The 15,237-nt window shown below is 27.8% G+C and overlaps 2 protein-coding genes across 7 annotated transcripts; one reads left to right on the top strand and one right to left on the bottom strand.

Annotated features, from left to right (window-relative positions):
- Positions 1–28: 28 nt before the first annotated feature.
- Positions 29–11,490, bottom strand: LOC107162057 (putative sodium-dependent multivitamin transporter). Of its 4 annotated transcripts, none has more exons than XM_015508764.2 (11): positions 11,231–11,490; positions 3,497–3,642; positions 3,209–3,430; positions 2,809–3,033; positions 1,663–1,778; positions 1,292–1,534; positions 1,060–1,234; positions 769–981; positions 553–701; positions 274–481; positions 29–185 (listed from the first exon to the last, which is right to left on the bottom strand). In XM_015508764.2, exons 2-11 carry the CDS (start codon positions 3,602–3,604, stop codon positions 144–146), a joined length of 1,701 nt encoding a protein of 566 aa, XP_015364250.1. In that variant the 5' UTR covers positions 3,605–3,642; positions 11,231–11,490; the 3' UTR covers positions 29–143. The 4 variants fall into 4 exon arrangements, with proteins under 4 accessions (XP_015364250.1, XP_089085911.1, XP_015364252.1 ...); XM_089229785.1 differs by lacking the exon at positions 11,231–11,490 and adding an exon at positions 8,852–8,871; XM_015508766.2 differs by lacking the exon at positions 11,231–11,490 and adding an exon at positions 4,808–4,829.
- Positions 5,944–15,126, top strand: LOC107162036 (deoxyribonuclease TATDN1). 3 transcript variants are annotated; one of them, XM_089229786.1, is made up of 7 exons: positions 5,944–6,080; positions 12,918–12,997; positions 13,391–13,570; positions 13,632–13,821; positions 13,882–14,088; positions 14,417–14,620; positions 14,842–15,126. In XM_089229786.1, exons 2-7 carry the CDS (start codon positions 12,937–12,939, stop codon positions 14,942–14,944), a joined length of 945 nt encoding a protein of 314 aa, XP_089085912.1. In that variant the 5' UTR covers positions 5,944–6,080; positions 12,918–12,936; the 3' UTR covers positions 14,945–15,126. The 3 variants fall into 3 exon arrangements, with proteins under 3 accessions (XP_089085912.1, XP_015364211.1, XP_015364208.1); XM_015508725.2 differs by lacking the exon at positions 5,944–6,080 and adding an exon at positions 12,537–12,687; XM_015508722.2 differs by lacking the exon at positions 5,944–6,080 and adding an exon at positions 12,594–12,754.
- The last annotated feature ends 111 nt before the right edge of the window (positions 15,127–15,237 follow it).

Below are 15,237 nucleotides of genomic sequence, written 5' to 3'. Positions count from 1 at the left end.
AGAGGTCATCAAAAATAACAACTGCACATGAACATCCAAACAAATCTATTATTATTAATTATATAAAACACAGATCAATGATATTAATGCAAAAAGATCTTCAACAAGTATAATCTAAATAAAAAAAAAGTAACAAATTTATCTTAACTTAATATTTGATTCAACTCATCTGCAATTCTTACATCCTGTAAAATAACAACAATAAAACATAACCCATAGAAAAACCAAAAATCGATAGATTATATTATAATAGAGTAACTATTAAAAACAAACCGTTTTGATAATTTTTTTTTTCAATAATAATCCGTTTTTTCTAAAACGTTTGGCAACAAATGGTGTAAACAGATCTGGATTATGACAACGTTCTTCTTTGAAAATTGAACTAACCACGAGTGCAACAAAGAATGTTACTATAAACCCAAGAACTATACAATACATGTAACTAATGCGATGCCAATAAGAGTAATCATCATTTTCTGACCTTAAAAAATCAAATTTGATTTCAATAACAAATCAATATACAATAATAAATCTAACAATTGTTATAATTACACATTATGCACCAACGAAGATTGTTGAAGGGTTTGATTTAGCACCGTAGGACATGCATTTATGTACGTGGGCAAATTTTTGGCTATAGGTCTACCAAATCCAATTGAAAATGAAAATATCAAACCAATCACAAGACCAGTCAATGAACCCTAAAATAATAAAATAACGCTTACCTGAAGTTTGTTATGTAATAATAAAATAGTATAAGTAAAATACTTTTTGGTTAACATGAGGTAATAGTATTCCCAGTGTGAATACTGCTAATACTGGTCCACCAATCACTCCAAATATGACTAATGAAGTTTGTAGTATTGAGCCCAAATATTGACTCAAAAAAGCTAATATCAAACAAATTCCACCATAGGCAAGGACTAATATTTTCATATAAAATACTCGTGTTTTATCAGTAATATCTTTTTTCATAAAAGGCTAAATATATTATAAAACAGTAAATTATTATTTTAATATGCACAACAATTGATAAAATTAGTAATTCAAAATGTTTACCTTAAGATAATCTTCCATTGTAACAGCGGCTAAAGAGTTAAGCACTGGTGAAACAGAACTTAATGCAGCTGAAAATATACCAGCAACAAATAATCCAGTCAACCCTGGAATTGATCCCATAGTATCCGATACATACAAAGGCATCAACTGATCTACGCTTGATATACGCTTTGACCTTTGAACATATTTCTATTACAATGTTGTTCTAAACTTATAAAACAATATTTAATACTTTATTGGGTCACAGTCATAGTACTTTGAAAACATTGCCAACCCAGAAAAACTTGTTGAAATAGATAGCAATGACAAAAGGGGTAAGCTACACCATAAAGATTTAACTGCTGTATTGTAGTCTTTCATAGTTAAATACCTCTGTACTTGTGTTTGATTTATTGCATACAATGAAACATAGGTAAACATACCACCAATCACCAAACTAAACCAACTATGTCTTTCAGTGGGATCTATGTTAAAACTAAAATACATTTTACAATTTTAGAAAAATATATTCTTTAGAACTGTGTAACAAGGACATAACTTTTATTTATGTTCAATATATATTTTGATATTCTATTTTCTATCTAAGTTATAAATTAAAAGTACTTATTAAATTCAATTCGTCCATATTTATCAGCAATCTTCCAAATTTGTGATATTCCACCAGTTTCATACATAGCAACTCCAATTACAGCAAATATTGAAGCAAACATTAGTAATGACTAAAATTTTAATTGAAACAAATTAAGTTTGGCATTAAAATAAACTTTACAACTAAGCAGAGTTCTTGTTAAGATGCTAACTCATGTAGGTAGTCATTTTATTTTATATATGAATAAATTTAAATTTACATACATAATGAACATATGTGACAGGCTAGTGTGGATTTGGATTTAACTGAATATTAAATCCAATATGACTTTATGGTAACTGTATATTTAGTGAATTGTGGAAAAAAATCCCTAGTATAAAAATTGTTAAATTGTTATACATGATTAATTTTAATTTTAATAATAAAATAAAATATAGAAGGTAAAATATATGGTATAGATGGTAGTATTAATTGCATATAAGAATTGGGAGATATTTAGATACACTATATTATGAGATGATAAACTTTTTATTACTATTTGGACTAAAGACATAGCCATATATTTATAATATAAAATAAAATGAAACTTCTACAACATTTGAAATGTATAATATTATATTATATTTTAAGACTTAAACAAATACCTGTTTAAAAATATTATTTTTAAATGCTATTAATTTCGAAATAGTAAATATATGGAGTAAAAAAAAGTATTTAAAAATTAAATACATATAGGTATCTTGGTGAAAATATTTCAAATATTATGTTAAAATAAATCATTCATTTTTATTTTGAATTATTATATTTCATAATACCGTTGAATTATTAAGTACACATCCAAAAAGATCATCATTATGACATTACTACAACAATTGTAAGCATATTAATTACAGAAATTTAATTAATTTTTATACTAAGGCTTTTTTTCCAAATACTACATGTTGTAAGTATTAAATGTTTGTTGACTCGAAACAGATCACTACACCCCAAAATAATTAATAAATATGAATGGACCAAAAACTTAAATTTATAAAACTATTACAACAGTCCATATATGCATAATGTTATAAATGGAATAGTTCATAAGTTCAATAAAATATTACATAGCACAGTTAACAAAATATAGTCGACTATGATAACATTGATTGAATAATAATTACTTGAAATACGTCTGTAATAATGACTGCTTTAATTCCTCCAATCGTCGAATAGAATATACATACTAAACCAACTAGTGTAATAGAAGAGGTTAAGGTTAATCCAGTTATAGCTCCTAAAGCCAATGATGGTGCATATAAAACTATTGCCATGTATAATATCATTTGAGTGCTAAATGCTATAGATGTAACAGTCCTTGTCCATCGACCAAATCTTTTTTCCAAATACTGTAAATATAAAATACTTGTCATAAGTACTTACTCAAATAAATAATATTAATTCTACAAGTACTGTACTACTTAATATCTAGTAAGTATAATAAATATGGACAATAAATTGTAAATAAATAAAATAAAAAAATGATCAAGGTGCTTTACTTTTAACAACAACATTACTTCTTACTTCATAAACTGATAAATTTCCAAGTTTGAAGAATACAGGTAAAAATACATATGCAATTATTGGAGTTCCCAAGATGTAAGCTACATTAATGGCAACAAATTGTGTACCATGATAATAGTTTTCTGCACTCACGCCGAATAATGTTATGGCAGACATAAAACTGGCCATCAACGAAAATGCAACTGGTAAAATACCTTGATTTTTGTTACCCAGCATGTATTCCTTGAAAAATTGCATTTTAAAAATAATAAAAATTTAATAAATTAATAATTCAAATAAAAAACTTACCTGTGTTGTTTTCTGTTTACCCCCAGTAAATCTGTAGTAAATGCCTATTGATGCAGACATTACCAACATAATTGCAAACACGATATAATCAACAACACCGAACGCCATTGCGATCCCGTTATAATGCTATCGTTACAAATAGGTACCTGAAATCACCAAAAAGTTAATAAAATAAATGGTAACTACTGATATAAACATTTATTAATTTTGTACCTAACAATTTAATAATGTAAATTCAGTTTAATAGGTCATTGCCAAATTCCATTATAGCATTATCCATTATGATATAAATTATTGTAAGCAGAAGAGAATATAAATAAGAACCTATCACACACTATTATTTAACCAACAATAAATATAATATTATGTTAGAAATATTAAATACACGCCATATCCTGTTCCAGAATCTAAACAATATTATCTAGATTTATCTTAAAATAATAATTCTCACTGTGCGTCAGTCAAATCTATTTAATTATTGCTTACTTTTTATGATTGAGTGAACTGTCATCACATAGCCGACGACCGACGTTATTAGTATGAACTAACGACATATAATTCAAAATTAATATTAAGGAGATAAAAATAATAATATTCTAATCTGCAGTAGACCGAAGATTATATTTCATTAATAAAGTTTAAAGTCGTAACACTTAAAAAATAGTATGATGAACACATTAATACAAATCATGAAATTTTTGATTTTGTAGTCATTGCCACTGCATGTCATATTGTCATGTGACATCTCACATTGTGTCACATGATTCATCCATATTGTATTAATGATCATGCGATTACAACAATGTCGATCGCGATATTATTTGTAGCTATCTTGCTATCTAAACATTCCAAAATCCAAACAGTCGATAGGTATACTCGATGACAATATGCGAATAATATTATAATAATTGCCAAAGATTAGAAGTTCAGACTGACAAATGAGTTCATCTCATGTTTTATTGTACGTAGTGCTAATAAGTTATTATAACTACCTAATTAGAACTTAGAAGTTATAACCTGTATGACAATAATAATTATAATGTATTTTAATTTAATTATAATATTATATCAGTGAAGTTCCCGTCCTCGACGATTTGCGATTATGGTCTGCAGTAAGTCGTGGATAAACGTTTATCTTTATCAGTACCTAATCTCGCGATTACCACATTTTGCCGACACATCTGTTGCCGACTGCCGTTGACAATATCGCTATAGTCGACATTTTGATTTTTACAGTTGTTATATTATTCTACTATTATTGTGGTCGTACTGATTGTACAATCCAAGATAATTATAATATATTATAAATACCTTGGTACAATCGATCACTCGATTTACAATAATTTGTAAGAATGACGACATCACATATCGAAATATCGTGAAAATAAAAACAACGTGGACAGCAGCTGCACATCAAGCCGTCTGTGGGCTTGTGACTTGGATTCGTCGTAAACATTATATGGAATAATCAACGAAATCATAAAAAATTAAAATTAACAATTTTATGGACGTACCTCAGATAAGCGGCGCCATTTGAGTTTGAGTTTTTGTTTTTTTTTATAGGGGTTCGGCGGATGCCAAGATTCGAACGGGCCAATTTTTTTTCATAGCCACGCCATACTTAATTTTTTGTCAAAACTATTTTAAAGATGACTATCAGAAATAGCTACTGTCATTATACATTTATGTTTATAAATGTAAATGCATCAATAGAGCAGGTATAGCCGGTATAGGTAGGTACATTATGTTATGTAGGTACCTATGCATAAATAGTAAGCATAAAGCTTACTTCCATACTTACAATCTGTTATAATTTTTTTTTTTTTATCAGAATAAGCCTCGGCAGCGGTGGCCATTGGCTGACATTGTTTACATTGATTTTATGTAATTTTTTACATAGGTAGATAGTTCTGTTTTTACACATTATTTTATACTATTTGTTTACAATAAATTTTCAATTTCAGTTTCTTTTATGAAGTTTAGTGTCTGTTTGATGGCTGATACGTTTGGACCTAATGATTGGTATAGAAATTCTGGGATGTTGTGTTTGGTTCTTGCATCTTCTGTTTGTCTGCATTCGACGAGTATTATGTTTTATTGCCAATTGAACTCCGCATGTTGTGCACGTGGGTTGTTCTTCTTTGCTCATTAGGTAACCGTGTGTGAAGCGAGTATGTCCTATTCTTAGACGTGTTAATAATACTTCTTCTTTTCTGTTAAGATTTGCTATGTTTTTCCAACGTTCTATAGTTTGTTTTATTTCGTTAAGTTATTATAATAATATATTATACGCATTATTGTTTTCATAATATATTACGAAAGGCCATCGGCGAATTGTAAATAATTATATGGCTGCCGCCGGCTGGTCAGTGGTCAACAAGACGATACAGGAAAAATTCGAGTTGCCAAAGACATCCTTCCGGCTTCCTGCGTTCACCCTCGCTCACCTATCCCTTCTGAAATGGCGCCACTGGATATTAAGATCAAAGAACAGCAAGACCCATTCTAAATATGTCTTGCAACAGTAATTGTAACGAGCCTACACAATTTTATCAGTTGTGTATATTTTATACTGCGTCATCAGGTAAATTTACACTCATTTAACAAGAATATTTATATTTTATTCCTAATATTCAATATAATATGCACTGACTTTCAGATTTATCGATAATATCTAAGACGCATAATAGTTCAATTATTTTTTTTTTTTTTTATATATAATCTTTTGTATATAACTTTTGCGGACCCTTTCCCATTTCCTCCGCTCATTTTAAGAAAAAATACTGGAAAGTCAAATTACGTTTTTATGAGTGCTTAAAGTTCAAAATTTTATAACATTGCACGGTGGCGTGCGCAGGAATTTGGTATGGGGGGGATGTCATAAATAAAAATGTATTATGTTTATGTTGATGAACTAGAGATCCAAAATCCACTCGTTAGAAGACTAAAAAAAAGCCCATGGGGGGGATATATCCCCCATCATCCCCCCCCTGCGCACGCCACTGACATTGTATAATATTCTATAACTATCACTTGATTTCTCATGGTACGATTTTCCATTTTATTGCAATTCAAAAACAAATAACTGTATAAATTTTAGATAATTTAAATTTACACCAAATATTTATTTTATCATTTTGATGTTTGATCTGTTAATCTAATACTACTATGTGTTATAGTACATTATGCGTTTGTAATTTATAAATATTTTAATTCAATCTATAGATTATTACACCCCCACTTCGTTTATTTTGTCCAAGTGCATGGATTTTGTGATTTATTTTTGTAGATCCATTCATAACAATATATGCTAAATGACAGATCACGGGGTTATATATTATGGACGCAATATAAACGGCAGATTAGATTTATTCAAATATCTAAATAACATTACAATAATTTATTGTTATTTACAAGTTTTGAAAACTATAAGTGCGTTTATACCGATCAGTGTGAGACAGTGATCGATAATAATTATAGGTATCGACAATTTGAATGTCAATAAAGCCATCCCGCCAATTATTCATAAATCTTTTTTTAATCAATTATACTTGAGCATATTTGAGGTTGAATATATTTTGATGTTTTGATAGGACTAATTACCTTAAAGACTAAAGTACCTACTTACACTGGATACGCCTATATCAGTATTTGCTATTTGCTAGTAAACAACCACGGGATGCCAGGAATACATAAAAAATTATGTAGGTTCACATTTTCAATTTTCCCGCGTTGTTCCAAATTTTACTTTTAAAGAAAAATATTTTAAGATATTTCACTCTATATTTGATCTTGGACGAATTAAAAATCTAGTTATATTTCTTTAGAATTATATACATGTATAACTTTTCGGAGAAATTATTTTGTTGGAACATAGTTGTTAACACAGTTATTTGTCCATTCATATACTCTATAAGAAAATATTGTATTATTTAGTTGATAATGATATTGTGTTTATCATTTTTTATTTATAAATGTATATTTGATATCTGAAAATAATTTAGCAGGAAATTATATCTTATAAATATATATTATTGATGGTTTGATCGTTACTAAATTTCATAATTTATTCTTAAAATATAAAATATAAATCACAATACATATTTTCGGGTTACAATAATCAGAAACGACAATAATAAAAATCACGAAGACTTAATGTATTATACTTGAACGTTATAGTAATATATACGATATGTCGATATACCTAATTAGTTTCTGTGTTAGTAGATTTTTAAGTGGGGATAACTTTTTTAATTTCAATACAATTACTCAGCATCATTCATTACTTATACACTAACTGCAGACTGCAGGTTAAATTGAAATAAATATTAATTATAATGCAATCGTACTATTTATAACGATATGTAGCCATGTAGGTATTTATGTTCATGTCATTTCGTAAGGGCTATACATATGTTAATATATATTTAATACAGACGTCTGTTGCCTGCAAGTCTAATAGTCTATCTGAATATCTGATCTCTAAAAATATACGACTCAATATAAAATACAAATGTTTACAATAGTTTGCTTGTTGTAGGTAGGTACTACAGTAAGAAATAAGGACATTGTGTAAAAACGTATCTATTTATTTTTATTCAAATGTAAAACAATGTATCATGTGATTCAGTGATTCGATAAAATAATAACTAATAAATGAACATGATAATGTACTAATATAAATTATAATATAAGATGCGTAACTCAACGCGAGTTAAAGTACCCCTGACCAAATTGTATAGGATTATCCTTTATCCATTTACCTAAATCCACTTACTAGTTACTTTCCCAGTCAATCTTTTTTTTTTGTACCCATTATATTATAAAGTAATATTAAAAAAGCAGAGAAGTGAGTAACGCTCTGCTGTACGTTACATTTACTTTAAACAATCACTGCAGTAATGGAAGTAATATTAATTTGAATTCAACTGTACGAAATCAATGTATGAGAAACCGATTCTGGGCGAGGCTGTCTATCAGTCTATAATATTACTAAATAAGTATATTTTATGACATAATTGTGATTAAAATAATTTATTTTACTATTATTAATACTAAAGTAGTTAAAATTTATTTTTGTCGAAAAAAATTGAATTTGAAAATGTCATCACATGTATAAAATATAATAAAATTACCAATACCTACTTCAAGTACCTACCCACGAATAATATTTTTAAAGAATTTTGATCAACGAAACAAAACTGTCATTTTTAGATTTTTGGTTACAGAATGAACTACACTTACGTAGAATCTTGTATTCAATTTTACAATCTTAGAAATAAAAAGAAATTTTTTTATGGATTTGGCACTTAATTCAAAACCAAGTCTTAACCTTAAATTAAATTAAATGATTACCTATTATTTGTGATCATATAGTTTTGCTGAACTCAAATATTTTTCTGCATTGTACATTTGTTAAACAGTGACATCACGAGAGGCCAGGGGGAACGTCCTCTTGATGAAAATTGTTATTCAATTAAACTTTATAGTCTAAAGTCTTATATAGATAACTACATTCTAAAAATATTATAATAGTCTATACGAGAAAAGTGAGTGAACTGTCAACTGATGAAGTGACACGGTACAATATCAAAATATGTGGGTAGGTAGAGTTGATAATTTATTCTGGCACGCCGGTTTGATCTAATCTGTAATAGAGAATAGAGGTAGAATATCTACCACAAATTCAAATTACAATGTAGTAGGTATTTTATTTAAATTTCTCATTTGAATATTTGATAATAATTACCTACTAAACCTGCATATACATTCAGTTACCGACACGCACCGCAATTATATATTAAATAGAACAAAATGTCATAATCACATACCTATACATTATACATACTTTATTTATTTATATTTTATATATTATACTGTTCAAGTGACATTTCGCCATACACCCACCATTTAATATATAACACATATTTAATCGGTACCTATTCGGTATGCTTTAAATGTTAGTCGTCTGGTTTGGAGATTGCAATAATTGTAATTTTGTGCGTTTTAAACACGATAAAATTACTTTCTGTCCTACAATATTCGTCAAAGAAGGTGAAATAAATAGCACGATCTCGGGATAAACTTTGGTCAACTTTTCATAAGTTTACATATAAGTATCTGCAGTATTTTAAATATATTAATTTAGAAATAAGTGATTCATAAAAACTGAACGAAATCTATATAATTTGTATTTTATTATATTATTATGAAACAGTATAAACAGTATTTATATTGTAATAATTTATAAGGCATAAATAATAGATCCCCAGCTGGCAGCTATTATAGTAAATTATAATATGAAATATACGATACTTCATTCTTTATCTATACGAGCCAGCAATTATTTTGGAGGAATAAACGTATTATAGCAATATAGCGTATAATTTAATTTAATTTATTTTTTAAACATCATTTAAATATAGCCCATTTCACAATTATTGTTAAACCATTGTGAACTATTAACTTCCAACAAGCAGCCAACCTATTAATCATGCACAAAAAAATTAATAGAAATTAAATATCCGTATAGCTGTCATACCTATATTGGCTATTAGTCCAATATATTTCGAGCATCCCGTTGTTGTTATGTAGGTTATTCAGTGGCGTATATTCATATATAAACTAAGGAGGCCTAGTGAGCTGAAGCTCCCCCCCCCCCCGAAATTAGAATAATTACTAATTACTGTTAAATAATTTATATAGTAGTCTCTAGGTGCCTGATAATTTGTTAGTTGCTATATGCCTATATATTAGTATAATTGTACCTCTCCGTTACGTTACCTAAACCTAACCAATAATCTGAACATATATAAATTAGTAATTAATTACTCGTTTGAAATAAGATCTATAGACATCAAAGTAGTTACTTCAGTATTTAGACATGTTATCTTTTAGTTTTCTTAGAATATGAAATTAAAAACGCATTTTTTAATCTATAAAATGAATTATTAAAAAATGCTCATGATAAAAAAATTCGTTTCAAAATCATTGCTTCACAATGACTTCAAAATTCAAATTATATAAAAAAAAAATATTTTAAAAAACTTCAATAATTTTTGAAAGTTGAAATAATATATGTTAAAATAATCACTATATGTATATAGTATGTATTGAAAGTAATTTTTTAATTTTAACAAACAAAAATTACGATTTTTGATAGCAACAACTTCATATATAGGTACTACGCAAATCTACAAAATGCAGTAGTATATAACGTGTAAGCATGACAATGAAGGAGATAAATATAAATTAAACCGAATTTTTTTACAGTTTTCGTATATAAATGTGTATTAATAATTTAAATATAACATATATAAGGAGGAACTGCATATTATAATAGGCAACATTCACATATTTTAGATTTACATACAGTGCACCTATAACTTTTATAACGATATAAATAAAACGTACAATAACGACTAAGTACAGGTGCCTATATGAAAAATAGTGAAAAGCTTTTAGAATTTACGATATAGGTACATTGATGTGGCAGCGTTCCCTTAAACTATTTTTACATTTAAATACAAACTATAAAATTATGTAGAATAATGGGTTTTCAGTTGATGTCCTGATGAAATATGTCTAAATATATTAAATAAGTATGATTGTGTAGAAAATAGTAGGCCCATCGTGTACATATATAGGTAGGTACAAATGTACAATAAATTATTGGGCGTACAATATTTACAATTTACTAATATACCTATAGTTAATAGATTTAACAACTTTCACCTGTGTATAATGAAGTCCTCCGCGGATGAATGATGATATAGTCCGCTCCTTAAAGTGACGTATTGTGGAAGGAGTCAATAAGGAAACTAGTGCATAATTATATGCATATCATAATAATATTATACCTACATTAAAATATTATTATTATTTTTAATTCAAACCGAAAGATGCCGACACGTATAGTTACACGGGTTGCACTAAATTTACAAATTGACAGTAGTTGTTCATCGTTGTGTAAGACTGGTCGTCTAACTGTATCGCTAATCTCAACACGTCTTCTTTACTCACAGTGGTGTCAGAATTTGTCCCCTACTCCGTAACCAGTAATCGACGTACAGTATTTTGTAACGATGTATTACATTTTGTAATATGATTGACTTGGTGAATAAAAATGGTATCACATGATTTATCTGTAGACGCCGCGCGTTAAATTGTTATTAATAAATTATAATATTATGCAATAATAGGCATAAGGTAAATATTATACATGAGTATATCATTATATACAGGGTGATTCACTAAGCACGCTCACCCACATTTCCCCCTTTAATTTTGATTTTTTTCAAATTTTTAAATGGTTTTGCAGTATTACACACCAGTTTTTTTTTTTATATATCAGAACCTCCTCTTTGTATTGTAAATTTTTATTAAGTGGATAATTTCTTTGAAAATTTTGATGTACCAATTTCAAAATTCTAAGGAATAGTTTCTTAGTTATTATTAAAATATTTGTACTAAGGAGTATAGATTGTATAAGGATAATAGTCCTTAAAAATGGTTTTACAAAAATATAAAACATAATTCTGGAACTAGTATTTACTATACCTACTTGGGTACTGACTACTGTTTCAAGACTGGTTTCCCAACACGGAATTTAACTTTTAACTTAAAAGTTATCAACCTACGGATCGCCCATATCCCATAAAAATAATATGTCACAGTCACAGCAGCCATCCCAGCTCACATATTATGTGTTCTGCCGTTCTGCGGCTCTGCGCCACTGTTTGGGCCATTTTTCCATAATATTATAATTTATAATTTAATAGGTAGGTTTATTTTATTAATGACTAAAATTTATTTTCAAATCACTTGTGTTTTAATTGGTATTAAACAAACGACTTTTGTTCGACAATTTTATCATAACTGTGTACGTACTTGTTTAATAAATAAATTAATATAGACTTTTGAAATTGAAAATAGAAACTATATAGGCGCACAAATTATTTCTGCAAACATTTTAACTTGCACCTCCAAATTATAGTTGCACCACCCAATTTACATAACAACTTAGGTACTGCATGAAATTATTTTCCATGCTGCTATCACACTATTTATTATCAAACTATTTTCATATAATCTGTGCCACAATGTAGAGAACTAGAGAAGTTATTTACTCAATGCCCAATGGTCTGCACTTCTGCAGTCTGTACATCACTACATCATGCCGGGTATAGATGGTATGATAATATTCGATTTATTTGAGATTATGCCATTATATTAACTAATCTAAGTAAATAATTGAAAGTAAGCACTTAGGATTATATATTCAAAAACAAAAATTATTGTCTATTACTCTATAGTACCTACTCCATAGGTTTTTTGTTTTTAAAGTTGTCTCTGTTAGAAAAGATTGGACAGAGGATTAGATTTTAATACAATTTATGTTACTATAATTTTTTCCATGTAGTTTGAAATAATAAGATTGAATGAATTTAAAGTCACACTCACTCTGGAAGTTTACAAAAATGTCTTCTATTCCATTCATCGGTAAGTTATTATTTTATTAAGTATATAAAGTAATATTTAAAGGTTGAACTCTAAAAGAATATTTTTCTATGGCCATGCTTAACTTAAGTTTAGCTATTGGCTCATGGTTGATTTGGTTGAACTCTGGCTTTTGCCAGCTTGTCCATAAATTTTGATTATCACATTTTTTATGGTTCTCTCCATCGATAAACCACTACTAAAAGTCACATTAGGAATTTTAAAATTGTTTGCGAGCCTTCAAAATTGTAGGTGTCGTTAAAAATCTAATATTTTAGATAAAATTTGTCCGCTGGCTGCTATTTGGTGACCCCTAGGCTCTGGCCTATAATATTATAAATAAAAACAAGTTTTTGGTAGATGTTTACTTACTAGATACGTATGATTTAATTTTAGATATTGGAGCTAATTTGACAGATCCCATGTTCAAAGGAATATATAATGGCAAGAAAAAGCATAAAGAAGATTTAGAAGACGTTTTGGAACGTGCTTGGAAAAATGATCTTAAAAAGATCATTATAACTAGTGGCAGCTTAAATGATTGCATTGAAGCTTTAAAGATAGCATCATTGAGTGGTATATTATATTTACCTACGGTATAATTTTATTCATTTTTTAATCTTGACAAGTATTTTAGAAAATCTTTACTGCACTGTTGGTTGTCATCCGACACGTTGTGATGAGTTTACTGAAGCCAAGAGTCCCGAAGCATATTTAAATAGTTTGACAGACTTGATAAAAAATAATCAGTCAAAAGTAGTAGCAATAGGAGAATGTGGACTTGATAATCAACGACTACATTTTTGCTCCAAAGAGATCCAAGAAAAGTTTGTAGCATCAAATTATTGTTGTTAAGTTTTAAATATTTTAGGTTTTATTTGTTTTAGATATTTTGAAATGCAGTTAAAATTAAGTGGAGATTTTAATTTACCATTGTTTTTACATTGCCGTGATGCAGCTCCTACATTTTTAGAAATACTAAAGAGAAATCCCAATCTTATAAAGTCAGGAGGCGTTGTACATTCTTTTGATGGAAGTTTAAAAGAGGCCATAGACATAATTAACTTGGGTTTTTATATTGGTATTAATGGATGGTAAGCAAAACACTAAATAATAAATAATTTTTTAAGTATCATAAAATATTTTGTTGATTTGTCTATTACACTTTTTTTTAAACATGGTATTCACTTAAACAAAATGTGTTTAAAATGTTTAAATTTCTATACTATTTAATCAAATTAAGTTTAATCGTTAACTGTTGTTGATTATACAAATTAGAAAAAGGATATTATCATAGAAGAATATTGTAGGTTAGAAAAAAACATTCTGAAATATTTTTATAAATCTTCATACTTAACATAATATTATATACATATTAATGTTATTAATGCTTAAAATAATGATAAATTTAATATTTAATAGTTCATTGCGGACAGACGATAATTTAAAAACAGTATCAGAATTGCCTATAAATCGTTTGATGCTGGAAACAGATTGCCCATGGTGTGAAGTAAAACAAACACACCCATCTTATTCTTACGTACAAACCAAATTTAATTCGGTGAAAAAAGAAAAATTTATTGATGGTTCTATGGTCAAAGGAAGAAATGAACCATCAACCATTAGGTAAGTTCTAACAATTAAAAATTGATTTAAATATTCATCAATTATTGGAATATACTTATACATACTTCTTTATTTTATAATATTTCATAAGGATTGTCTTGTATTTTATGCTACTTACGTGTAAGATATTTCCTATTGAAAATTTCTTATGATTTTATTTATGTTCAGAAATTCATAATGCATAGTTCTTGATCAATTGAATTGTATGTTGTTTTTTTCAGGCAAGTCTTTGAAGTATTAGCTTCATTGAAAAAAGAAGACCCTGTATGTTTAGGAAACCAAATATATCAAAATACTATGGAACTATTCTTTAAAGATAAATAGTTTTTAATTATCTTATTATTATTTAAATTATGATTATGTTTCTTAGAAAATATAAATTTGTTTAATAATTTTGTTGCTTATTAATTATTCATATTGATAATTATAAAAAAAAATTATCAATTGTTTCAGAAAATAAATTTTACATGACTTTAGATTCTGAGCATGTTGTATTGATTTGACAATGATTGTGTTTTTTTTTAAATTTTTTCATTTTTTTTTGTACATGATGAATAGTCGAAATAATTCTTTGATTTTCAACTTCGATAACTTTTCTGGTGGGAAAGTGAATCTAT

Source organism: Diuraphis noxia, unplaced genomic scaffold, assembly GCF_037042655.1.
Source record: "Diuraphis noxia isolate RWA-SAM2 unplaced genomic scaffold, SU_Dnox_SAM2 contig0005, whole genome shotgun sequence".
In the NCBI taxonomy this organism is placed as follows: Eukaryota; Metazoa; Arthropoda; class Insecta; order Hemiptera; family Aphididae; genus Diuraphis; species Diuraphis noxia.
This window is presented reverse-complemented; position numbering and strand designations above follow the sequence as displayed.